Source organism: Struthio camelus, chromosome 1 (genome assembly GCF_040807025.1).
Source record: "Struthio camelus isolate bStrCam1 chromosome 1, bStrCam1.hap1, whole genome shotgun sequence".
Lineage (NCBI taxonomy): Eukaryota > Metazoa > Chordata > Aves > Struthioniformes > Struthionidae > Struthio > Struthio camelus.
This window is the reverse complement of record NC_090942.1, coordinates 164,286,992-164,314,102: the sequence shown is the minus strand read 5'-3', so window position 1 is coordinate 164,314,102 and position 27,111 is coordinate 164,286,992. Positions and strand designations below refer to the sequence as shown.

General features: G+C 41.2%; 1 protein-coding gene and 1 long non-coding RNA gene across 9 annotated transcripts in view; one reads left to right on the top strand and one right to left on the bottom strand.

Annotated features, from left to right (window-relative positions):
- The window catches only part of LOC104147417 (uncharacterized), a 67,542-nt gene that overhangs the window by 5,462 nt on the left and 34,969 nt on the right, over positions 1-27,111 (bottom strand). The window contains exon 2 of one of the 3 annotated variants that reach the window (XR_011137889.1): positions 100-236. The exons of 1 other annotated variant lie outside the window; for it this stretch is intronic. This is a non-coding gene — a long non-coding RNA (uncharacterized lncRNA). Of the gene's footprint in view, positions 1-99; positions 5,289-27,111 lie in introns of those variants that run through there. One more of the 3 variants, XR_694893.2, reaches the window with a different exon arrangement.
- CLYBL (citramalyl-CoA lyase) overlaps positions 1-27,111 on the top strand; it is a 180,929-nt gene that overhangs the window by 146,000 nt on the left and 7,818 nt on the right. The window contains exons 3-9 of one of the 6 annotated variants that reach the window (XM_068928154.1): positions 5,369-5,557; positions 9,140-9,241; positions 10,746-10,844; positions 11,098-11,191; positions 12,523-12,690; positions 18,152-18,276; positions 18,573-20,749. In XM_068928154.1, coding sequence (XP_068784255.1) covers positions 5,369-5,557; positions 9,140-9,241; positions 10,746-10,844; positions 11,098-11,191; positions 12,523-12,690; positions 18,152-18,276; positions 18,573-18,788 — 993 coding nt within the window. In that variant the 3' untranslated portion in view covers positions 18,789-20,749. Of the gene's footprint in view, positions 1-5,368; positions 5,558-9,139; positions 9,242-10,745; positions 10,845-11,097; positions 11,192-12,522; positions 12,691-18,151; positions 18,277-18,572; positions 20,750-27,111 lie in introns of those variants that run through there. The other 5 variants (XM_068928173.1, XM_068928163.1, XM_068928179.1 and 2 more) reach the window with 5 other exon arrangements.

The following is a 27,111-nucleotide window of genomic DNA, read 5'->3' as shown; positions in this document are numbered from 1 at the left end:
GGATTGTATAAGAAAGGAAAGGCTTGAATAGACCAAATAATCATTAAAGAAAAAAGTCAAAGATTTCAACAAAGAGTAGCGGAAAAATCGGAATCTTGCCGTTGTCTAAAACTTGTGTTTGCCTAAATTGCAGAGGAGAAATAGAGGTGTATCCTATGGTGGCCTTACTGTCCCTCCACCTCCTCACTCCTGCCACTTCTTTCCTTTAGGAGTGCGTGCTGGTTTTGGCATGTTCCCTGTTAAACCGAAAGAAAATGTGTTTTAAAACTTCGTAGGTCTTAAAAAACCCCCGAGTTGATTAACTGGCCAAGAAGGTAACTAAAATAAATGATTTAATAGCAGCTTCTAGAAGCTTTTGCAATGTATGTATTTTTAATGACAGTTTTTCAGTCTAACAAGACTAACTGGGAATAAATATTTACCATTTTAAAGATTTATTCTTACAAGTATCTGACACGAGTAGAAGACAGGTGTCATGAACAAGTATTTCCTGGTTGCAGAAACATTCTGCTGTGCCTTTCTGGTCTTCTTTGTTTCCGTGAAAACAAATGTAATTTTTCTTTTCTCCTGCCAGTCCCATTTGTGAATTTGAAGCTAAGTCATGCACCATTCTGTATGGCATCACTTCACTGAAGGAGACTAAGCATGTAAAAAAATGTCAGGATTTCCCTCTGCAAACACTCAGTTTTGCCAAAGTAACATTATGGGAATGTATGTGCGCTTTTGCAGAGTCTTATGTGAGAAAGGCAACATCTAGAGTTGTGCGGCATGGACTAATATAAGGGACAAAAGATTCAGCAATGTCGAGTTCTCTAAACAAACCACTCCAGGGAAGTAACATTAACACATAATTGTATGTTTTTATCGTGTCAGACCCGTCACAAAAAAATGACTTGAACTGTGAGTACAGTAATTAATTTTTCTGCTGCCATTTGAAACATGCAAACTTCTTATCGCCATGAGGATGATACATTCTGGCCTGCCATTTTAGTGCATTTAGTCATATGTTTACATTTCTGTATGAATTACTATACGAAGATGTTAACGGGATGAGACCTATGCATGAACACATCTTTAGGTATACTCACTGTCTTTACATTGTGACCCTAAGGTCTCAAAAGAAAGGGGGCAAGAGTATGCCAGAAAGGTGAGGCAAAACAGGGATACAACTCAAAAGGAACAGGACATATTTATGCAGATATATGCCTTTCCCTTTTCTCCCCAAAATCAGGCAGTTCGGGAAATCGCAGTGCTGGAAAACTGGTTTGTGGGGGTATATTACCAGTTTCCAAAGAAAGCAGAAAATGATTTTTTTTCTCTCTGCTGTTCCAGGCCCCCAAACTCTGTTAATCTGAACATCTTTGTTTCATTATTGCTTTATTAACACAGCGTCCAGGATGAGTGGGTGGGTGAGCTTCCAGTTCTGTGGCATTCCTCCTGTTTCCAAGCTGAAATTTCTATATGTTGACATTATAACCTAAAGGAAAAGGAAGAAAAAAAGGAAGAGAAGAAAAGAAGGAAAGGTACTGATTCAGATGTTACGAGACTCCGATAATCGTGTTCTCTTAGGCTTTTCTTTAGGTGCGTTTATACTCCGTACGTTTTCGAAATAAGCCCACGGGGCTCCTCCTGAGTTGTCACATTCTTCCTCGAATCTCGTATTCTGCCTGCTTTATCCCATCCGACAGCAGAATTGATACCGCACTAATCCCTGGAAGTTTGGAACTAATGAACTAACTGCTGGGCTGCCGCCACGGAGCTTGGTCCCAAACTATACTGTACTTCACACTCGATTTATTCTCCAGATGGCGAGACTGTGCAGCCCTGCCGCGAGGGACCACCTCTTCCACTGGAGTGTAAAAGTGGACGGATGTTGTTTTCTTTGCAGATTTGATAATGCAGAGCTAGAAACTTGTGAGGATGGTTAGTTATTAGCTTTAATGGGTGCCAATTGAACCGGCTACACGTGCGTTCCCATCTCTAATTTCGGGGTCTGTGCGTCTTGGTGGCGGCTGATTTGTCTGCGATGCTGCGTCACCGCAACCTTTATCTCCTCCAGTTGGTATAGCCGTACGTGGTAATGAAAATCTTCCCGTGTCCTCCTCACAATCAAACACAACAGATGCAAAAGTAGCCACGTTGACCAATGTGGTGATGTTTAAATAGCCACCGAGTGGGTTTTCCAGCAAAAGTTGCAAATGTAACGTATTTTTAATAATATCGCTGCTTAGCATAGGAGCTGCCTGTTGTCGTGTTCTCTTCTTCTGTTTAATAAAGTACCCAGCTCCTGGGAACCTGGGCGCTAACTGGGATATAATCATCCCAAACCGCCTTGGGATGCAGTAAGGTAATTTAACATGTAGGTTTATTTCTTTATCGGTTATTCGTTTGTGACAGAGTATTGTCTGATGCTGTAGTTCTCACGTGAAAAGCAGAGTGAATCATTTCTTTCACTGGTCTTTTAAAAATTCTGGCTTGACCCTTCTTGGCAGGGAGTTTATATACAGTTTGGAAACCGTACTCGTTCTTACACCTACCGCTGTAAAGGCATTACTGTAGCAAGTACCAATTTTTTTCTCTACTATTACGATTTTAAAGTAGTGTAGATAGCTTGAAATGTTGGCTTTTGCGCGCATCATGCAAAAAGACTAGCATCCACAATTCATTGCATAATGAGGCAGAAATGGCTTTCCAGGTATTTATCTGGGTTTTCAGTACATGTTCATATCTACCCGTGAAATGCTTTCTTGGAAACCTGTGTGGAGACCTGATGCTGCCTCCCGAACATCACTGGCATTTTCCCCGCTGTTTCGGGTAGACACAGAGTCAGACCCGGCACGAGGTCCGACTTTGGGTAACTAGGTCCTACCAGTTTGGCCCACGATTAAAAACGTGAATTGATTCCTGATTCGGAAATCATAATGACTGGAAGCATTTTATCATGGGAGAGAGCCTTTTCCATTCCTGGGGTATCTAGGCAGACGGATCTGGGCAGACAGACCTAAAACGTAGCGGTTCTAAGAAAACGCATCAATTCGCAACCCAACAGATGGCATGGGTGTGTTAACTAACATAGCAACATATTTTCTATTAAAATATGGGAAAAAACAACAACCCCCCTCCCCATGTTTGTTGCTTGGTATAAATTCAGTGAAGTTGTTGGTTATTTTTGGGATACGTACCAGAGGGCTGCACATGTAGTTTATGTAAATTGATAACAGCAACAGCCTGTTAATAAGGGTTTTGTATGGAAATATACCTAGAAAGACACGATCTGTCTTTTTTGGGAAGGGAGTTTACAGCCTGAGGAGAAAAATAGCTAACGAGATGGTCTACCGCTCATTATCATAACCGGGAAAAACATAATGACCCAGGTCGTAAGTTTTCCCGTGACGTGCCTTCCGTTGGAATCGGGTGCTGCCTTCGCGGATCATTTGGGGGGAGATCTCTTATTCTGCAAATTGGATCAGCGTGTGCTGAAACTGGGATAATCTGACTTCGGCTCAGAGCGTAAATTGGTCGGGAGCACGTTTATAAACTCCCCGGCTGCATCACATCCAGAAACTTTGAGCCCAACCCAGAAAGCCAGTTGCTCCTGGACGGAGGAGGGAAACGTGGCGGATGTGCGTTCGCCGGTCGTGGCATCACACGCTTCGGTTTACATAATCCCGAGAGCCTGTTTGGGGACGGCTGCGCGCTGGCGCTGTCTTGCAGCTGAACGTGGCGTGCACCTTTGCGCAGCTTTCCTAATGGCGCCAGCGAGCGCCCCTTCCCAGCAGCTGGAGCGTTGCTGCTGGGGTTTTCCAGGGGCTGCCTCCGGACGGGCTCCTTGGGCGCAGCCTCTGTGTCGTCCTCGTCGGTCCGACCGCGGGGCGCACGTTTAACACCTGGGGCGAAGGCTGACTGGTAGCCCCAAGCTGTCCGATTCAGGTTTTCGGGTAGCCTTCTGCTTCACTCCCCCTTCCCTTTAAGCGGCTGGGAGCCATCGCTTGCTTTTGCCCGAACGTACTACCCGCCGCCGCCGTTACTGGCGGGCCAAGCCGTGTAAGTCAGGACGCCGCGGAGCCGTCTGAGCTGAGCTGACAACTGTCAGCTACCGCTCCCGCACCCCGGTTAACACAGGCCACGTTTGGAAACGGCTTCTGCCCCCCTCGCACCGGCAGCGATTGCCATCCGTCTGGTTTAAATCCGCTGTCATGTGCTGTCTGGCTGATGGGTATTAGCCTGGATATGAACTTTGATGATTTTTCCCCTTTTTTTTTTTTTTTTTCCCTGGGTGCGCCCGTTTCCTCGACGGGTATCTCCCTCGCGCGGCCGCACGTTGTTAAGAGCCCTTTCCGAACGGGCGGCCGTCGGAAGCGTCACAGTTTTATTAGTGCCGTAAAAACTCGCCACGAATGAAATTACTTTCGATAGGCGCTCGTTTCGACAAGGAGAATTGGTCAGGGGCTGTTGGCAAGTTGAAGGAATTTGGGTTTGCAGCCGAAACTGGCAGGAAGTCGGCAGCCCGAGCGCTTTCCTTCCCCCCCCTCCCCTCTTCTTCTTGAGGCCAGTAAAAGTGTTTCATTTCAGTAAAGCGTTCAAGGATTCCTAACGCCAATCCAATATTAAGCAGACCTGTACGTTTCTACAGTCCGAAAAACCATGAACGAATGGCAAGGGGAAACAAGTGTCTCTGGAGGTTTTATTCTGTGCCAGTAGGCGAATCCCTCTTCACAGGGGTCAAGAAAAACTACCGATTATGTTGGCGTCGTTTTCGCAACGTGCAAGTTGTGCACTCCGCTACGGGCTTTGATACGCTTTGCGCGTATGGAGAAAAGGAAGATTTTTTTAGAGCAAAACCAAAGAAGCATGTGTCCCTCTGTACTTGCCTAAATAACATCCATGCTATCTATTTCAGCACAGGAAATACAGAGATGAATTACAAACATTAATCGTTTTATGTAAATATATTAACATGCCATTTGGGGGGGGGGACGGCGGGCTCTTAGCGCAACACATTATGGTTAGTGTAAAGATTTGTATTTGTTAGACATCTCCAGTAATATTGGACGCAATACTTGTCTTCTACAAGCGGCGCTGTAGAAATACTGGCACCTGAACACGGGACGTTTATCGACTAGCTCTAAAGAAACGGGAAAGGTAAAATTGCGAGACGCTGGTGCTGAGTGGTTTAATAAAAGACCAAGAGTGACATTTTGGGGACCAGAAATAAATCAGCTGTCTAGGTTTTCCTCCCATCATTTTAACAGGTTTTCTGTTCAGTGGGCTTTTCTGTCAATAGAAAATAAGCGTTTTCTTTCTCTCTTTTTTTTTTTTTTGTGCCTTTAAATATATATATAAATATTTTTATATTTATATGTTGTAGAGAGAAGCAAGGCTGACAGTTGTGAAAACACTGGAAGAGTTTGACTTTGGCCATGCTGAAAAATGTGTGAGGATAAATTCTGTGTCCAGCGGTTTGGCAGAGCAAGACCTAGAGGTGCTTTTGCAGTCCAGGACCCTTCCTTCAAGCATGATGCTGCCAAAGGTTGAAAATGTTGAAGAAATAAGATGGGTGAGTAGTAGCTGCCTGTTTACCAACGTAATATCTTTTGACTGAAGCTCTTGGGCCAAGTTAGGACAGGCATAGCGATGAATGACTCTGAGTTATGAAGAAGGTTGCAAATACAATACAATGCTGGCCTTTGGCTGAGGCGATGGGGAAATGCATCCGTTTAAGCGTGCCTAAGATGTGCTATACGAAAAGCATATGTGGAGCACCTTGCATTTATAAAGAAAACGAGCTTTATTTCTCGTGCGGTCAGTAAAGAAGCCACATCGATGGCACAGCATATTAAGAAAAACAGAAGCAACGTGTAAGTGTCCGACTATTTTCCAAATACTCTGACATGCAAAATGATTGTCCATGCACGTGTGTTTTAGTTACATGCATTGTAAGCAGTAGATGGGGAAAACATGTTAGCAACATGTGAAAAAAATGGGTTGGGGGGAAGGTCACTCCTTGGGGCAACTGGAGGAACAAACAGGAAGCTTTTAACTAGTGTTTTTAATTAGCACAGATATTATTTCCTGAACAGTTCTCTATTTCTTCCTTTTTAATTGCTGACAGGTGTGTTTGTGTTTCATGACTGACTTTTCAGCCAATAAAAACCTGAAATGTAAATGGTTGGCATGTCAAATTACTTAAGAAAACTTTGAAATAGGCCTAGTTCTGCTGTAATTGTGCTAATTGTCAAGAAGGAGGACATTTGTGTAGAGAGTCCGTTATTTCTGCAAAAAGCCAGTAAAAGATTAACGTGGAATTATTCAGGTCTGTATTTTTGAAAACCACTGGTCGAGCGCCTCCAACGTGTGCCAGCTGCGATGAAAGGCAGCGAGGTGTATTAGTATCTGTTTTCATCTCAGCGGCTAACCTTGATCAAGCCTTTAAGATCAGGCGTGAGAGTACCAGCGAGCAAATACGGTAGTTGTGTTGCCAGGCTGGTCCGTGCCGCGGCAGCGCACCTTCAGCCTCCGCTGCTTGCAGCGGAAGGTAACGTCCCCTTACACCAACGTTTAATTCAATTAACTAGGGTATACCTCGCAGGGTTTGCAGCCGTGTACGTGTTAGACGCAACTTGCCGTTAATGAATATTCGCAGGCAGGGCCCTCGCTCCCACAAAGCGTGTTTTGCACCGAGGCGCAACCCGCAGGCTCTCTGCGCCTTCCTCCCCTTCCACCTTTCCTCGTGGCTAACTTTTTATTTCCCGCGCCGTGCCGCTAGAAAATAAGGCAGCTCTAACTTCGGTCTCGCCGGCCCTCTCTGGGCCCTCTCCCGCTCTGTTAAACCTTTGAAGGCGAAGCGCGTGCTCGCTTTGTTGACGCGGGGGTTGTTGGAGAAAAATAAATAAAAAAAAAAAACCCAAGTAGCTCTGCCAGCGCGCCGACTCGCTGTTCCGACTTCGTCGCGCAACGCAAGCCGTTTCTTTTTCCCCTCCCTCCTTTTCATCCGCGCGCGGCCGCAAACCTGGCGGCTGATGCGCCGCGAAAAGATGGGCTTACTTGTTCCCTTTTGTGTGAGAATCTCTTGCTCTCCTTTTGTCCCTGGCGCGGGGCCTTGTTTGACTGGCATGGCTTATTGGACTGTAACAAGCGTAACTCGCGCTCCTTTGTGGCGGGACAATTCTCCCACAAATCCCGACCAGTGGCCATTCTTCCCCACACACTATTGGGTGTGCACGGGAATTGAAAGAATCGCTGAGGCCTGCTACTTCGTCCCCTCCCCGAGCTTTGTTTTATTCCCTCCGCCTTCCGTTTTGGGTTGTTTTTTTTTTTTTGGCTTTTTTTTTTTTTTTTTGGCCCCCTTCTCCCTGAAATGAACACTTTACCAGGCCGGAAACATTTAATCGTCTCCTTTTGAAAAAAAAAAAAAAATGAATTGAAACTTTTCCACTCGTTACCTTTTGTACGGGCGCTTAGCGCAAAATTTTTAAAAGGGAGAGGAAGGGAGACAATATTTAATTACATGTTCTTTTTTGTTGTTGTTTACCTTCGACACAAAAGATACTAAAAAACTCAGGAGCGTGACTTTTTAAATATTTTAAAATACGAGAAGAGCTGGGCTGTTTAAACTTACACCCAAAGTATAAACACGGTAGCACTTTCTACTTTTTTTCCGGCTAAGAAGTAAAAATCATCCTAAGAACAAAAGCTGATAGGATTTTACTACCTCACATTCTGCATTTGCCTGTGTGAAGTTTACTATTTGCTGTTTTTGCTGTACCTGCCACAGTGCACAGTTGCACATGTGAAATGCACTGATTTTCCTTGCACATTTTTGGGTGGGATTCTCTTCCCCAAGGAAAAGTTCCAGAGAGGACCACGGCGGTGATGCAAAGCAGGGATGCGAAGGGCACAATTCTGCGTCGCAGAAAGCTGTGATTTATTTTGGCCTAATTGTAAAGTTACTGCAAATTGCTCGAAAGCTTTTTAAAGATCGCAGTGATTAGATTTTCCTTCTTTTGGGGAGGGGCAGTGGGGGAAGCTAAAAGGGGAAATAACACCTCTAATCCAGCTTCTGGTAAATAGGCTGCCAGCTTTTAAAATGAGTTTCCTTTCTATTAGTCAGAATATTATGCTAAGCCTTAAGCATTAGTTTTTTATGTTGCCATAGCAGCCTTATTCCTGCAGGGTTGTGACCTGCGATGATTACAGTACAAAGCTTATAGGGTCTTGAAACCCCCTTTGAAGATGAAAAGTCTTTGATGGTTTATATTTATGCAAATCTCTTAGATATGATTTACCCAACTGAGACTGAATGGAGAGATGATTAAAATTCCCTTTCCTTTGATATCCATTAATAGTTGAATATTTCTTAAATTCAAAATATATGCATATGTTATTTTTGTCTTTATTTACTAAAAAATTTGTGCCGTACCTGTGGTATGTTTATCTCCTCACAAATTACTAGATCTGGACAGACATAATAGATTTACAATATAGCGCTGAGGGTTTTTTTTTTCCCCTCTTCCCCCCACCCCCCCCCCTTTTGAAAGGGGAAAAATCTGTGCGAGAGCTTTTGTATGTTTCCAGATGATAGATTTTGGAATTTGGGCTACCCCACTGGCAGCTCAGAGCTAGCTGTGAACTGGTCTCATGGAAAAAATTGGAAAGCTTTGGTCTTCAAAGAATTAAACTTCCTTTTTAAGGCCTTCCTAGGTAAGCTAAAAATTACGAAGAAAAGCCTCCCGAACAAAGGGTGACGGTGCCGTAATGAATAACACGGAGGGCACTTAGAAGGCTGGGGAGCACTTCCAGTGATGTCAGGGCCAGACCTGAAACAAAACAGGGCGCCAGGTACAGCACCGCTCCGTTGTTTTTAGGGGCCTGCTCATTTGCATTGAACTCCGTTAGGGTGCTAAGTGTTAAGCGTTTTTTTTTTTGTTGTTTTTTTTTTTTGCAAATTAAACTTAAAAATATTCACTAATGTTGCAACGTAGGCCTCCAAACAGACCTCGCTGAAAGCAGGTTTTGTTTTGTTAAGTTTGGGGCGGGGGGGGGCAGATGTAGCCAGGTGAAAGATGTAAAGCGTTTGCCTGTACACGTGGACTTTTGTAAATTATTTTTTCCTCCGATAGCTCATGCCGTCTGGTTTTAGTTTGCAGACAAATTCTCACATCACTTACAAGGCCGAACACTTGTAGAACCAATGAATTTTATCCCTTTTGTGGAAACTGCACGGGGGCTGCTCAGTTTTAAGGTAAGCAGGTCTTAAACGTGGTTGAAGTGCTCATATTTTATCATCTCAGCAATCTAGGAGAAGTAGTCCAGAGTCTCTCAGCAATTTCTTTAAGGAAGAGAGGTTAAAAAACGAATAATAAACGAATTCATTTCCATCCCCTGAAACATTTGGATGCTTAATTCTCCTGTTTATACTGTAAAGGGCCTTCAGAAATCCAAAACAGTTCAGTGAAAGGACAGCTCCAGTCAGTGCGTGCCAAGTGACAAAACCTCTCTGCGTTATTGTTGTGATTTTTAACTTCCTTACGGTACAAACACACTTACAACATGCTTTGGAAAACTCACATCGCTGCAGTAAGCTTGACTATTTTGTAACTATCAACCTTGATTTTGGATAACCGTTTCATTAGGAAAAAAAAAGGATCATTTCACTATTCTTGAACTGGTGTCTTTATAATGGTTTCTGCTGATAACGTTGCAATCCCATTTCAGTCACGTTATGGCTTTTCGTAAGGGTGTATGATGAGGGGTTTCATCCTAAGATTCGATGTACAATTGACCTTTGAAAATATCGGCAATCTAAAGAGCGTGCTTCTTTTTTAGCGTGATTTCAGTCGCAATCTTATTTTATACTGCTTTTTAACATAAACAGCCCCCCGTCTTCAGTATCAAGCCAGTTTTTTCACAAAGGAAAGGCAGGCTGCTAAGGAAACGGAAGGTCTGGTGCGTTCCCCAGGAATTCAGCGTTCCTCCCCAAAGCTTGCAGGGAAAAGTTGCAGACCAGCTGAGGACGTACTGCGCGTTAGCAGTGCCTCCAGAGCTACCGGCCGGCCTCCTAGGCAGCCTGCTCAGCAGAGCCATTCATCGTACAACACACTTCACTACTTCTGGGACCATAATATAGCATTACCAAATAAACATGCTCCTGCTCGGCGAGCATATACAGAATTAAATTCTATTTTAAAGTGAGCCTTTCTTTTTTTTTTTTTTTTCCCCCTCAAGGATTTTTTTTTCAGGATTTTAATAGTGCAATTTTTAATAGTGTAGTTCTTGATGTTGGCAGGAGAGTTGCCTTTTAAAGCGTTCTGTTTAAGAATAATTCCTTATCCCGCCGGCTGCCACGTAAGAACACCCACTAGTAGAGTTTGCAATTACCTCTGTCTCTCCCTGCATCCTTAAGTACCCTTAAAAATAGTAATGCTATTCAAATATTGATATAAAATAGTCATATTTTGGAAATGTACTTCTTCTTATAATAACAGCAGCAGCAAAAATCTGCTTGCCTTTATTTCAATACTTTTCCGCAGTACTTGTTGCATTTGTCACTTCCTCAGCTACTTTTTAGCTATATGTAACAAAATACTTTAAACTGACCATCTATCCAATAAGGAGTCCTCAACCATTTAAAACCATTCAAATTATTTATCTAATAAAAGGTATTCTGCCTTTTTTTTTTCCTTTTTTGTGGGCGATGCTATTAAATGTTACACTAATCAAATTTAATACTTCTTGTTTGCTTTTAGGCAGTATTTGACAAGCGTTTAGTTTCGTACTGCTACATAAATAGCCAAAGTACCAATCACAGCAATACCCAGGGCACTATGATAAACTTCTGCTCTAAGGTAGGGAATCTCATACGGTGTCCTGTGGCTACACAACGTAAGCTTATATGTACTTAGGCAAACATAATTTCTCTTTCGCTGAGTCATTTTAAAGCACTGTACACTGCAGAACGTCTGCAGTGGCTTTGCTTAGTAGAAGCGATTTTAGCCAAAGGATTTCTAAATTTTGGTAATAACGAGTTGAGGTAATATCCTCTTTGTCTCGGTGCTTCCTGCTTCTCTGCAGAAATTAATAGTGTGTTCTCGTTTGAAGGCTGTCTGCGAAGAAGCATTGAGAGCAGGCTCCCAAGTTGGCTTTCATTTGGACGCAGTCGTCTTTGGAGGCGAGGATTTCCGTGCCAGCATAGGTTGTTACCTGCCTGTTTACTGTAAATGTTCGTGTAGGACATTTGCATTGCAAAAGCCTCGTGTGATTTAGCCACCTTTTCTGACAGACGTTTGATGCCACATTTTATATTGTTTTTACTTTTCTCCATAATTGCTTTCAATGTAGAACGTATTACTGGCATATTAAATCGTGTGTGATGTTAAACTGTGGTCCCTGTACGCAACAGGGCACTGATGCTTTCTTGCTCTGCAGTAGCAAAGATTAACGAAAACAAAGCAAACCTGTTGAGTCACTGAAATTGTTTAAAAATATAATATCCATAAGAAACACGCACATACTTTTAAGAACTACATTTAAAGTCCTAAAATCCTGCTGTGTCTTTTACCATTGTTTTACCGTTGATTATAATTCAGAATTTTGACTTCATACTCAAATACTCTCCTGTTATGTTTTGCTTTAATAAATTTACTCTAAACATATCCTATGTCAATATAGTCATCTCTACCGTGGATTTATGTTAAAGCACTATTACTCTTCCTGAGAAATGAAAAGTATTTCAAAATATGTTTTATAAAAGTCCGTTAGTTTATTAATCTGATTCAGTTTAAAGAGCATAGTTCACATTGTTTAAAGATCACAGTTATACACTGACAGTGTTAATTAAATATAAATATATTAATGTAAAAATTAACATCGATTTATGAAATTATTCCTTACAAATTGGAAATCCGTGCCTAATAGTTATTTTTTCACGCACGGGCGAATGTTGCTTAGCTGGTGTAGCGTGAGCACGTGAAGTCTTGTGAATACTTCTGGTTCTTCTCGTTAGTCGTCTACCATCATTTTTCATCCAAATGCTGGAGCGTAAATATTCAGCTTAGGACATCAGTTGTGACAAAAATCACAACCAAGGACAGTGCAATTCTATTCTCTGTGTGAATTTTTTAACCATTTAGTTGTACCCAATATGCCAGTTTGTCTAAAGCTTCACTTGCTGTAATGCTTTTCAGTGCACATACAGTAAATAATACAATGAATTACTTTATGTTTGTCCCAACTCGACCATCCTTACCAGGCAAAACTTCTACTGACTTCAGGCTTACAGCTTCTGATTTGAACCAAATCAAAGCCAGAATTTTATAAGCTTATGCATAAAGAGAGGGGTTTATTGCTAAAGAGGCTTATTCGTTGCTCGGAAGAGCACTATTTTGACAACGTAGCCTTGCATCCCTCTTTTATTTTCTCAATTGGTTAAATGAAATCTGAAACGTCTTTTTAATAAGCAGTGTTTAAAATAAAAAGGTATAAAGCAGTGTTGTCATCTTTTCTTTGTTTTCATTGCTTTCGTAGGTGCAACAAGCAGTAAGGAAACTCATGATATTCTGTATGCCAGGCAAAAAATTATAGTTACAGCCAAGGCTTTTGGCCTGCAAGCTATAGACCTTGTTTACATCGATTTCCGGGATGAAGATGGGCTCCGCAAGCAATCAAGAGAAGGTGCCTCAATGGGATTCACTGGTATGGGTTTCTGCCAATGTCTCAAAACACTGCACATCTGCAATTTAAATACGTTGCTGCATTTACTGTTACTTAGACAAATAACTTGATTGTTTTATTTCAGGTCATTTATTGAAAAGCTAAGTAGTGCCACTCACATCTACATTTATTAACACCTTTAAAACTGAGGCTGGAAATTTTGCCTGCAAAATCACAGGCTGCTTTTTAAAATCACACCCCATCAAGCGTATGACCGTTTTTCAAAGAGAAGTTTGGGTAGAGGATGGCCAGTATGTGCTTCCTCCGATCGCAGAGCATGGGAAATGTGATATTGTATTTTGCAACGATCAGTCCACAAGTGCTTTTAAAAATATTTTGATTCCTGTTTCATATTTTTAAATGACAGCTGTTAAAAAGTACTTTTTAGGTGAAGGAGCTGATAAACAAATCTTGTATGCTAATTGCTATGGGAAAGTTATTTTCTTATTATTTTCTTTGATTTGTTTTTCATCTCCTGGCTCCCCTCCCAGTAAGTGCTGGTGACACCTACGGGTATTGGCAGACAGCAAGACCAGCAGGCTCCTTGCAACAGAGTCCTGTAATGCAGACTGTTACCCTGTGATTGGTGTACCAGATCACTCAGACACCCTGATGAGATAGTGCAGCCACCAAAGATTGTGTTTTTGCAATAGAAATCAGCCATTTGACACACGCATTATAGAATACTAGGATATAGCACTAACATTTTAAATTATTTGTCTCTGACCGTCATTCAAGGTATATTTAAGGCAAGGGTATATTTCTTAGGATTTTATTATCCAAGGAGTGGATTTTATTATCCCGATGATGTGATCTAGCAAGGTGTATTTTTACAGTTTATGGCATATAATATCTGAAAGCAGTAAGCACAGTAATCCAGCGAAATAAGCATTCTTTTAAGCGCTCTAGGCATTACAGTGAAAGATTAGCAACGGATTCTCTGCCGCTCAAACTCTGCCTTATTGTCTGTCGAACTTCAGCGTTTGCAAAACCGATCTTGTTTCAGAGGCAAAAACGTTAGCTTCTCACAGCTGTTGAACATTATCTACGTCCACGTGGATTTCCACCCTCGATTCTCCTGCTATTGAAGTCGGGGAAATAATAGAGCTCCTGAATGGTAGCACCTGCTGATGGCTACGTAACCTAGACCAATATTTTCTAGCTGAAGGAAAGGCTTGATTTTTGAAAAACTTAAGCATCTGAACCTCCTGTTGACAGAAGATGGAGTTGCAGATGCTGAGCACCTTTGAGAGCGCTCTTTTTGAATGCTTAATGTGTATTTAAATAGTGGATTCGGGCTGCCGATTTAGAAAATTTAGAAAACGCTAAGCCTAAGCAACATTGGTGGTATTTTGGACTCCACGGAATATATATAGCAAGCTATCTGACATCAGGATAGGGCCCAGATAGATGAAAAATAAAATGCTCCTATCTGGCAGTTTAGGGCATAAAGTTAATTTCTAACTAAGTCAGGCATAACGGTGCCTGGCTTTTCTGTATGAGGAGTAAGGATCTGTAAAAGGTACAGACTTCATTAACGTGAACTCACAGCTCCTGCTCTTTGCCTTCTGCCTTTCCACAGCTATAATCAACACATTTCAAAAATGCAGCAAACAGCCTGACAACCAGTCCAATCGTAATTAGAGATGGGTCAATACTGCGTTTTCTGATTTGGTGGCCAAAAGAAAAAAAAAAAGTCATTAAAAAAATCTGTTCGAGTCAAAACAAAACAGATTTTTTTCATACTTTTGGTAAAAAGAAAAAAAATATTTGAGGTCGATCCAAAACGTTTCATTTGTTCGTTTCTTTTGCTTTCAGTTTATTTAATATTTTTATAATCTTCTTTGCTTGTTTTGATTAAAATAAAATATTTCAAAATTACAAATTTTGTTCCAAAACTATATAAATGAAACACTTCAGCATTTCCATTTTAATATTCGTCACGGAAAATTACAAATGGGTTTTAACTTAATCCATGACCTTCTATAAAGCAGAAATCTGCAGATCATATTTGCCACTGGCAACTGACAACTGTCTGATAATGTGATAATAAAATACTGAAATGTTGCCTTAACAAGAAGTTCCAAACATATGATTCTTGTTATTTTAAAATATTTAAGATCACATCCTGCTACTTTTTCACATATAATCAGAATCCTTGAAATCCCCGGGACCAAAATGAGTTAAGGCTTTCAGATTGGTCGGTTAACTGGCAAACTGCACACTTCGTTGCCTGCATAGGGCCAAATTTACCACCCTCAAAACTGAGGCAAATTCACAATACTCAGCAAAGTTATATGTCATTATATGTCATTAGAGTTTTCCTGTATTTAGATTTAGACCAGTGGAATTGGACTTAATGTAATCAAATTTGTTTCCTGGAGATTAAAAAAAAAACGAAGAATTCACCATCTCCTTAATCACTCTTATGCCCCTCATTGCTTATTGTAGCCAAGGCTTTTTTTTGAGCTATCTTATAAACAGCCTACTGTTTCCTCAGTGCGCACGCTTTCATATAGCAGAATGTTTTCCGATGTAACTTAGCCAAGGCAATATACCTTGTTGATTTATATATTAATATAAATATACATATATGTATACACACACACACACACACCCCCCCGCACGTACATACACATGGCAAGACGTTTTACAGTACTCTAACCTGTGGACTGGAAGTCAGTGTGTTGTCTGTATAAATGGTCATCAGTTTTAGGAGTGTTTGTATAAAAATTAAGTAAACCTTGGAATAAGCTTTAACAGCCGACTTAGTCATTATTAGAAAGTCCTGAGCTACATGCTGAGAAGGCAGATATAAATATGAAAGACTATAGGCTTCCTCTCTTTTTGCAGTTTTTTGCAGAAACCTAAAATGACACCATCATGCAGTTACCTAAAAGACCTGACAGGTATTGATTTAAAAGCACGATATATATCAAGTGGTACTGTAAAAAGGATTTCATGGTCATAAATTTTAACGTCTTCCAATTTTGCACTCTCTCAGTAACTTGTCAATAACAACAATTCCGTTTAAAATATTTGCTTCGTTCCTGCATGGCATTACGTCTGTTATACAGTTATTTGGATACATAATCTGTGACAAAAATCAACTGAGTGCTATAAATCAAACGTTAGATTGCTTTCTGTAAGCTGGTCACTAATATTTTAATGACACGAAGTGTAGTTTGTTAACTATAGACATCTTTATTGAAAGAAGACCTTCTTACAGAACTGTTTTACACTTGAGAAAATCCTAATAAAATAAATGTAATCCAAATAAAATCATAATAAAATAATTATTTTTAATTTTGTTATAGAGGGAGTTTCGGTATAATTTCAAATATACTCTACATTTTTCCAAGAAAATTAAGCTTTCTAGGATTTTGCAGGATTTAGTTCTATATTCTTCAATTTTAGAATTAGTAGCTTAGTTAACTAGGAAGAGCATGTCATTAAAAATAAGGACTGTCATAGTCTTATTAATGGTAGCACTTGATTAAATTGTCTAAAATACCTTTGACTAGAACTAATGCACAGCATATTGATTAAATAAATTTGTCTCCATATAATTTCATGCAAAAAAAATGTAGTTCCTAATGAGTTTAAAACTTTTTACCATCTTTTTAAAGGTTTTTTTAATATTTACCTAAAAGAAACGTCAAACTGAATATTTGGGTGGCCTAAAGGTCATAAGCAAAAGATTGTTTAATGGGGAGTAAAATCAAATTGAACACTATATGGCTTTTTATTGAAGATATGTAATAACACTTAACAGCAACTGTGTCTTTGATTACTAAAAATTACTAGATGGTGCTAACGCACTCACAAATTTCGTCTGTACCCCACATTATCACTGAGACCCAGTTCAGTTTGAGAAAAGTTATCCGGGGACTGGCAATGTGTTCTGTAGTCGTTATTTCATTTAAAATAGCTGTGTCTCTGGGGTGGCGCCTGAGCCCTGTTCTAGGAAGCGATGTGCTTATTTCTAACACATCACTCGCCTAATTCCAGTACGAACATCTGAGAAGATCCTCTCCGGCTTCAGAAACCTCGAGCAGAAGCCAACGAGCTTCTGACACTTCCAACTTTCGCTTGCGAGCGCGTTAGGTGCAAAAATTGCACCGCTCGATGAAATTTGCCTCTTTATAAAAAACCAGCAGGAGCGTAAATCCCTCTGCCATGGATGCGGAGCCCCACTGGGTCACTGGGACGCGCGTGAGGGTAGGAGGGCGGAAGAGGAAGGCGCGCCGGCCTTTCGTGGCTCATCCTGGCGCTGGATTGGGGCCGTCAGAGGTCCTCGGTGCCTCCTAGCAGGCTGCCCGATTCGCCCTCACTTGTGCGCGAGGGGGCACGGGTCAATGGGACTGCGCGAGTGAGTAACGCGGGGCCGTCGGTGCCCTCGAGGCTGTTCATTCGCTCAAAGGTTTGCAGGATCAGGCTCGTCGCTGCAGCTAGCTTTGCTGCGTGGTATAAGGCAAACGAACTTGTGCTGTGTTGAGGTTCTGAAAAGCGGGGAAGGAGGGTATCCTCTCTGTGTTAAAAGACGTTTAAAGCAACGTACAGATAGTCGGGCAGAAATCACACCACTCTCTTCAATTCCCTTAGAAATGAACTAATAAAGTCAAATGCTACACTGGCAAACAAATTAGGTATGTACTCTTCTTAACACAGCTAGGTACAGTAACAGATGAAAATGTATTATGTGGCTGTTTATTCACATGTGAAAAATCTCTAGTTAAAAAGGCAACATCTGTTTTTATTTTCTTACTGCAGATTTGTACAAGAAAGCATTCAGAAGTGCTTAATAAAACTTCAAGATACCTCTGATAATTGTTTAATATACCCGTTACTAAATAAATACTGCAACATACCTGCAACAGCTAACTATCACAAGAATAAAAATGTAAATAGCAATGAGTATTTGATGATGCTAAGCTAATACTGAGAATGCAGGGAATGACCCTTATGCTACTGCTAACTTTTCAGTTGTACAAATCTCTTGCGATGTTCTTCAGATCTCATTTTCTGAGCACACTTTATTACAACTCATTTATGAATGGCTGGAGCCACTATTTCTATAGCTGAAATTCAGAGATGCGTTCTGCTTAATTTTTATTGACTGCACTGGTCAAACAATTACACCTGAAACGACAGAAAAACGATGTGTGGATTGAAATGGGAAGGGAGGGGGAAGAAGTGTGGGTTCTTTCCGATGGTACTGCCGGCCGCCACTGCTCCGGACACTGTTGTTCTTAAAAAAATCTGGCAAAAGGCTGCCTGCACGTTGTCCGGTTTAAAAAAAAAAAGAAAAGAAACCAAGTAAAATAATCAGTTAAATAGCAGAAAGTCTATGAGGCATATGAGAGCCTCAAGTGGTTGGAACATTTTGTTTGAACATCTGTTTGTCGATGCTTGATTCTGGTGTTATTAATCTTCTTTGTAGGTAAGCAGGTGATTCACCCTAACCAAATTGCTGTTGTCCAGGAACAGTTCTCTCCAAGCCCTGAAAAAATAAAGTGGGCGCAAGAACTGATTTCTGCTTTTGAAGAACATCAGCGATTAGGAAAGGTAAATCTTTTGTTAATACCACGTAGTGGAAATCAAATTTGAATAGCATTTAAAATGTAGAAAGACTGATGATGGCTGCCTGCGTTTATGTCAGTGTGTGCTGTAATTGAGAGTGGTGCTCGTGCAATCTGTAGCTGGCTAGGATATAGAGCGTATATTTAGTAGAAATACGGCACTTCCCAGTATGTTTTCAAACAGACGGGCTACCTTTTCTCCCCCTATTTTAACTTGAACTCTTTGAGTACCTATGTCTATATGCGTACCTGCAGCATCAGTGAATTAAAACTGCTTCTCAGCTATGTCGCAGAATCATGGGGATACTGTCATCTGAAAATATCTGCAATCAAAAGGCAGGTATCCTGGGAGAAGACTCAAACTGCTTGTGCAGGCATCGTTTATGGAACGAGAAAAAGAGAGGACTGGAAATCCTTGGTTTTCAGAAAATCTCTATATTGCTTACAACTATTTCACTTTTAGGGTTTGATCCTGGAAACATCCCTAGTGTTGAGTAAATTCTCTTTTGAGCGAAGCTGTTTGCAGGCTCTTAATCATTAAAAATGGGAATGTTTTATGTGCATTTGTACCAATTGCTGGACCTGAAATTTGGATAGAGTAGAAAGCAAATTAACACTAGAATATGATTGTTCCTAATTTAGTGCATCATTGAGTCTCACGTTTCCTGCTCTGTGGGTTTCTGCTATGTAAATATTGCGGTGGTGATGCACAATCTGTCTCTACTTTGTGCCAGTAATACTTAAATTAGGGGTCGCCTGAAGGAAGATTTTATGCTAGTTGCGGCATTGTCAGTTAATTATCTTAAAGGTTATTTGCTATAATCCAGTTTGCCTCTTTTTGAAAGAAAAAAAAAAGTTGCAGCTAAATATGTTTATCTTAGTTACAGCCAAACCCAGGATAGTTAAAAAGCAAAGTCCCGATGCGAGAATGGCTAGTGCAGATAAACAGAAACGGTTTACATGCCTTTGTGAAGAATTTAAGTGGGAAAAAAGAACATCTTCAGTAATGAAGTTCGGTATATAAGACTGTGCATAGATTCTCACTTTCTCCAGCAATATCTAAAGGTCTTCTGTACATTTCTTTGCTTTCGGACGGGTAGTAATACACTAGAATTTGTGCCTTCCCAGTTTTCCTACGTTTCTAATACCACAGATGTTGTATATTAGAAATTCTAAAAAAAAGGTCGAAGCAGAAATTATGCTTTCGTCTCAGGATAAAAGTGTTTAAAAGTGTTTGGTTTGCCCTCCTCTATACGAGGCAATCATATCCTGTCTATGGTACTGAGGTGTTTCTAATATGTCCATTAGGATGATATTTGAGTGCCATCTTGAGCAGTTATTTCAGGTCACTGGTATTGTGTTATATTTCTGCGTCTCTTTGTTCCATTTTCCCTCGATTTTTAAGAGTAGTTGTCTTTGTGAAAATGATTTAGAAGCAGAAAATGTGTGACTGGTTTTGTACATTACTCTGATTTACAAAACTTGGATCTCTTACAAAAGGCATCATTATAAACATGATGCTAGTGCAAATGTGTATGTAGGTAGATGCAGAATGAAAAAAGTCAGATGACAGACTCTGCCAAATATTGTTTATGTTTGTGACTTGCGCAATATCAGTTCATCTGAATTTAATGTCAGAAACTCATTTAAGAAGTGCTCCTATTGTTTGAACTACTGATGAGGAGAAGGGTCTAAATTTAACAATAGTATTAGTATCACACAGTACTGAAGGCACACAAGTTTAATATTCAAGAATTCGGTATTAGGCAGGCATTATTCTTTGGATTTGTTTTGCAGCTCTTACCGACATAGTGCTGGATTCTTCATGACATCAGCCCTCTATGATTTTTTTTTCTTGCAATAAGTGCTTTTTAATTAGGTTGTAAACTTCTTATATTATTCACAAATACAGATTTGCTGCAGGTTTGTGGCTTCGGATATTTTTTTAACCTCCCAGGTTGCATGCTTTATATATTTCTGCATATAGCAGTCTACCAAAAAGAACAGGGATTAGCAGTTTTATCTGTGAGCTTCTGGATCTTGTGTTATTTCAGTATTGCTGGCCTTCATCACAAAATCAGAAAAGCAGTTTTTTGTGTTGTGTTTCCTGCAAACTTCTTAACTGAGCTTGCATTTGGTATTATAAATGTGTCAGTAAGAAGAGCTTGGGCGCTCTGATTACTTAACTTTTTCCAAAGCAAACGAATCTCACTGAGGGAGCCTCTTGCTCTGTGTCCTAGAGACATGCTAAAATGTGTAGTAACTCTTCCCTTACCACCTCTTGACAAATACTGTACGCACTGGTTTTAGAAATCCTCACGTCCTAAAGAAGCATCTCTTCTGCCTTCCTTTTCCTTTTATTATAGTAAAATGTTCATCTCAGTAAGACCAAAATTATAGCTGTGGTTAGTATGGCTGAGACTTGCATGTTTTTGCTAAGATATTAATCAAAGCTGAAAGCCTGGAAAAATACATTTGAGGGATTTGTGCGGCTGTTTCTGCAGTAGGTAAGTTACTGATCTTCAGTCTTTAGAATCAGTTTGTTGTTAATTGGCTTCGGAGTTTGATGCTCTTCATCAACAATATTTTATACTGAAAGACATTAATGAGCTTTTATAATTTATTACCGTTTAAGATGTACAACTATCATAATAATCTTTCTTTGAGAGAAGGCTGAACCTGGCTACTTCATCTTGGAAACTAAAATGCTGTGACATAGTAGTCCCCGAATCCAAGAAGTGAGTTTACTAAAAATTAGTATCTCAGATGGGCACTACGGGATATTAGATCCTACAGTATCCAAACAGAGGAAGATTAGAGATTTTGTTAGCCTAAGTCATTTGGGCTTACATTATGGAGATAGTCCTGTTTGGGGGTGTGTTTTGGGGATGGATTGTAGGTTGTTTTGTTTTACATTTGAAACCTGACTGAAAAATAGCCTGTCCAGAAAATGAATGGTAGTATTGCATTTTGGACAATTAAGAAACAAAATGTTAAAAATAAACAGTACATTATTTACTTTATACAATCACCTATGAAAGCTACATGCTGTGTTCTGTCCAAAACTTTGAGATCTAAAAATGGAAAGTGTTAAAAAGTATTGTTTTTATATAGTTTCAATATTTTTCCAGTAGAACTGCATTACTGCATGATGTGATTCTCAAAATTAAAATCAGCCTAAAGAAAGCAGGGGTAGCTGTCAGGAAGATCTAAACATAACATAAATGCCATAGTGTGTTCAAACATGAAAAAGAAGGGTAATAACCATTATTTTGGTAGTCTAAACCAGATTCTGCTCTAAATCTCTGAAGTACTCGTACTGTGTTAAATAGAGAGGTGATCTTATAAAGCCAGATTATCTCAGACAAGGGGGAGAGTTAAAGGGGTAGGGTTAGTGGGAAAAGCTACTAGCTCGTTGCAAGAAAAAAATCTCTCTTCTGTTAATGAAGGCACAGTAGTCTTTATTCTCTACTATGTAAATTAATGTTATATGAAACTTACTGCTCTGTTTCCGTTATCAATACATTGAATACATGACTAGAACACCTTCTATATGGTGTTAGTGTTTATATATGACAAGAAACTAAAATGTTGAGCCATCTGACTTGTAAATACATCACGCACAATATCGCTATTTTAACAGGATCTTCATGAATTGTCTGTCTTTAAAATAATATTCAGGGAGAAGGAAAGGCAGAAGGGTTTATGTCTTGTACCAATTTATAAATGCTTTACAAGAACCTGTACATTAAATCAGGGGAGAGGGGGCTAAATGCTGTCTCCAAAATCACTTGTCAGGTAAGGAATATTTAGAGTTAAGGTAATTCATTCACAAATCCAAGCTCTAATATCAAGCTTGAGTATTCCAAAGGGGCAAAATAGAAGACATATCTGTAAATGCTATATATGCCTGTGCAGAGTTCTTGGCAGGCCTTTGGCATATGTTTCTTGTACTATATTCTGTGCGTGTATCACGTTCTCAGAAGCCTAGGAATAATATATATGAAGTCAAGTGATTTGCCAAACTATACAGTTTCTTTCATGGACTTTCTAGGACTATAAAAATCTCAGGAATGCATTTATTTACACAGCATCTACCCAACAAAGGAATGGAAATTTCCAGCAGCGGCTCTGTTATAATAGTCTTTGTTTAGAAAAAGCAAACCCAAGCTACTGTATCTTGGAAACGATGGCGACTTGTGTTTGGGCCTGCTCCAGCTCCCACTGAGGCCAACGGAAGACAGCCGCGACCGCCCGGGAAGGGGCTCCGGCCCTCCGCGTGCCGGTCCCGCTGCGGGGAGCCCTAAGCAGGGCTTCCCGCTCACTAGCCGGGCTCACATGTGTCCTGGGAACACAGCTGCCAGCTACGCGGCTGTCCCCGGCCGGGATGCCACCGCGCCGCAAACAGCTCCCACCAAAATCTGAGCGCCGTGCTGAAGGCAGGCTGCCCTGGCCACCCCAGAGCATCTGGGTGAGGTCAACCATTCCCGATCATGGGGAGAGCCCCTCTCGTTGAGTGTTATATCGGGTGGTTTAAGCCAGGCAAAGGGTACGGGAGCAGCATAGCTGCAGCCCAGCCGATGGCACGGACGTGCCAGATTCCCCATCTCTTGGTGCAGGAGAAATCACAGGCAGCACTGGAGGAGCTGCCAGTCGCGTTGGACGCCAGCCTGGGGAGATGCCAGCAGCACGGGGATACCTGCGTTGGGAAAGCTCCCACTGGGCTGCAGTGTTGCCAGGCAGGAGATTGGCTGTCATTTATGGAAATAAGGTGCTGTATATTCCTCGCACACGCAAAGCAGCAAATTCAGGGATCTGCGTTAAATTGCCACGTTTTGCAGTCTTCAGCCGTAACAAGTACAGGCTCAGGTGTGTCTGTCAACATAAATGGAGAGTGCCATGGGGATTTACGCAGGCCACTGTTATTTTTAAATGATTACTTAGAACTTAATAATAACTTATTTAAATAATAACCTATTTATGTTTATTATTTTTTTAAGTGGCCACGTGAAATTTTAACATGAAAGTTGGTAAACAGAGATAGAGCCCACATTAGTAATCGAAGACTGTATAATTTATTATCTGAAAAAGATTTTAAAAATGTGGTTGGTGTCACTGTTGAAGGCTTTTCTCTTCAAAAGACCCATCTGGGGGCAAGTTTTGAACCTTTATAGTGGAGCAGAAGGGGACGGATTAGCTAATTGCTTGTGCATATACTGGTTCCTACACTGGCACAATCAGTCCTGAGGGAGTTATGCCAGGTGGGGAGAGCATGAGACAGATTTTCCTATGAGGGGCTGCAAAAGCTCCTAAGCAGGGCAGAAACTCATAAGAAAAATCTGTTTGCCAGCGTCCCCCCAGAGGCGTTCTGTGGATCGTAATCTCTTTTCCTCCAGCCGTTAAAGATTTGTGTCTGATGCATGGGGTAGGGGGACCAGGATAGCGCTGTGACATTTCCACAAGAAGTTCCTCTGTGAGCTGGGAGCAGGTGGACTGTGGCTGCGCTGCAGTAACCTTTCTACCCAGAGGTAGCTCCTTGAGGAGGTCACTCCTGTCCTCTAAGACACGAACCCTGCAGTGGGTGCGGGATGAAGCCCCTTTTGCGGTTCTCCTTAGCACGGGTACAGCCTGCCCCCTCCTCTTCAACCCAAGGCACACAGCATCTCAGCGTGAGCGTGGGTACGGTCGTACCACTTGCTTCTGGCTGGTCGTGCCAGGCAGACGCACACTAAGCGCCCAGCAAAGCTTCGTGTTGCTTTTCGTGGCTATGGTGTGGGGCTTAGCCACAGACACCTACCTACTACCCACTGTAGTGTAAAAAACCTGCTCGGCACTACGGGAACCACAGGGGCAGCTACCCACATTTCAAATCTGTGATTAAAAAGTATTAACGAGTCCAATGGTGCTCCTGAGTTTCGTTTCAATTTCCAAAGACGGGTCTTACAAAAGATATAATGTTTGGACCAGATGGCCCTTTTTAGGGCTTACTGAGGGAATTCAAAAGTCTGTACAGCCAAAATATTGTTTCAGGTAATTTAAGTAGCAGCAGTCTTGCTGCTGCTTCACTTCTCTCTGGTTAGCTGCTGTTTTCAGAGAAAGCTTTTCTGCAAAAGCTCTGTCAACTGAATATAGAATCTCAGGAAAAAATGACTGTTTAATTCTACTCAGAAAATGAATCTGAAAGTAGAAAAATACAGAATACAAAAATAATGGTGATTCTATTGTTGTTGAGAGAATGAGCTTCATTGTTAATACTTTTCTTTCCTGCATTGTATTTTATGGCTACCTTCCCCTTCAGTATCAAATGCCTTTTGTGTGTTCTGCAGGTATTTACCTCCAGCAGAAATTTTCTAGGCTATACTGAACAAATTGCTCCCAGGACTATAAACCTCAAGTTAGTTTTCAGTGACTTAATTAAGGGCAACGGAGGATACTAAAGTCTTAATATTAGTTACTTTTCATTTTTCCGTATAACAATAGTAATGCTCACAGGGGGAAAAAAAGGCACGGTTGGATGTGATGTTTGTCCAGGAAGCTGCTTGTGTGCTGTAAAATAAAGATTTGCTTGGCAGCAGCATCTCCACCAGTGTGCTCTCCAGCATTCTCCCATTCCCCATATGTTATGAAAAGCAGGACAGAAACCAGTTTGGAATATTCCTGATTACTAGGACTTTTTCTTCTGCTTCTTTAATTTCATTTTTTCCTGCTCTAGAGGGGCACACAGGAAGGCAACAACAACTGTCAGAAGGAAACTAAAGAAAACATGGGGACAACAATAAAAACCCCTCATGTCTGCCTTTCATTCGGAGGTCTTAAACAGGTTGTTCTGCTCTCAGTGAGAAAACCTGGTGGTTTGAAGACATTTCTGGGGTTGAACCAAAGAGGATCCACTGGCCCATCCCAGTCGAAATGGCTGTCCCCGGTGGTTCGGGCAGTTTGTGGGGCTGTGAAACAGAAACACAGCTCGTCCTGCTCAGACAGGGGCTGGGAAGGACAGTGTCAGGTGGAGGAGATGACACACCAAGACTGACGTAAAGGACCTCATAGGTCCCTGTTCTTCTTCATCTCTCCTTGCCTCGTTTTGGACTTGCGGGATCATGAAGCTGAACACTTTCTGCCAGAGTTCTTACACTGCTGCTAGGATTTATGTGAAGTAAAATTTAATTTCTGTTTCATGTTGTTGCTCTTTCTCAACCTTTTGCATCATCCCGCCTGCTTCAAGAGGGAGAATCCTATCTCATAAAGACAGGCTGCTGCCTATGTCTGGCAATATGAACTGATATAGCCTCTAACCTAATATTAATTCTAGTATAACTCTGGTAAAAAGGAACAAAAAGTAGCAATGATTAAAAGTTTCCTTCATGTAGACAAGGTGGCTAGAGAGACTTGCTCATGCGCATTTTTTCCAGAATTCCCTCCCTATTCATCCCTTAGTTCAACAGATCACAGAGACCCACTGTGCACGTCCTCTTGCCGAGAAATTTTATACAGATCTATTCAGGGACCATTTATTTTCCCCCGAGATTTCTTGTGCATAAGTGCCTTTTCTCACATAGCGTGAATTTTCTTCACATATCTTACGACAAAAAAGGGTGAATGCTCAAGGATACCGGGGTTTGGAAACAGAAACACGTAACCAGAAAAGTTCTGTTTGTGTATCTTGCTCTCTGTGGTGTCTTCAGTTTGTCGTATGTGACTAGACTAGTTATTTGACATTTGTCCTTTCCTACATTCAGCAACGATGTGAAAAAAAGGTTGAGAGTTGTCTGTCAGTCTGCTTTGGAGGCAGGAGAGGCTATTTAAACATGTTTCCTGAGCAGAGAGAAGTGGGAGGCATTATCTGCTACAGCCTGAAAATTTATGTTTAGTCATCCCAGACATCCCTGAACATCTCCTAGCAGCTTACTAAATTTTGGAAGTTCTTCAGTGAAAGTGGCAAACATGACACAGGTCTTTGTGACGGCTGTTTGGCTACAACTCGCAGAAGAAAATATTAATTAAACCTGCATGCAGCACCATCACAGCTGCTAGTATATTTCCTCCTTTAGACTTCCCCAAAATATGGTTTCAAACTCCTGTTTCAGGGGAAAGTCCTTGCTTTGTAGTTAGCCTAATCACTCCTCCCCCAGGCACAGACCCACTTCCATTTGCTGAGAGCAGGACTCCCGTCTCTTTTGTTCGTATACCTGTAAGTAAAGCCAAGCATTCTTTTTAAGCCCCAAAGCAAAGATTTCCACATTTCCTCCGCAGGGGATTGCTTAAAGAATGTGTGTTTCATTTAATCCTAGGGGAAATTATCTTCCTTAATGCCATGCTTTTTAGGGGGACCCTTTGCTATCCACCTGCTTCCTTCCCTCCTCAGAAGAGCAAATCTGCCATTCTTCCAGAACACAAGCCTTTTATTTCCTGATAACAGTTTAACATTACGCAGGATTAGAGATCGTGTTCTCAAATCTGGGCAGATTTTAGTGGGTTTATTCCATGTATTTTTGTGGTCTCAGAAAAGGCACAACCAGACTTTGGGGATTTAGAAGTGGGAGATCCACTTAATTAAAATGGGCGGAGAAAAAATGTTTCTCAGCTAATTGTGGCTCATGCATGTTTCTTCTGCCTCTGGACTTGAGGATGCTTGTCTATACGTGTCCTCCATTTCCCCTCGCTGGAGGTACACAAGGTTTGCACTGGCCAGCTGGCATTGCCAGTTCTGCTCTTTTCCATTTAGCCTGGCATCTGCCTGGGAGTGCTCGTACAGGTCACAGGGGTTGCAAGGGGGGCTTACATAATTACTTATTTAGACAATGGCTGTATTCACACACAGTCC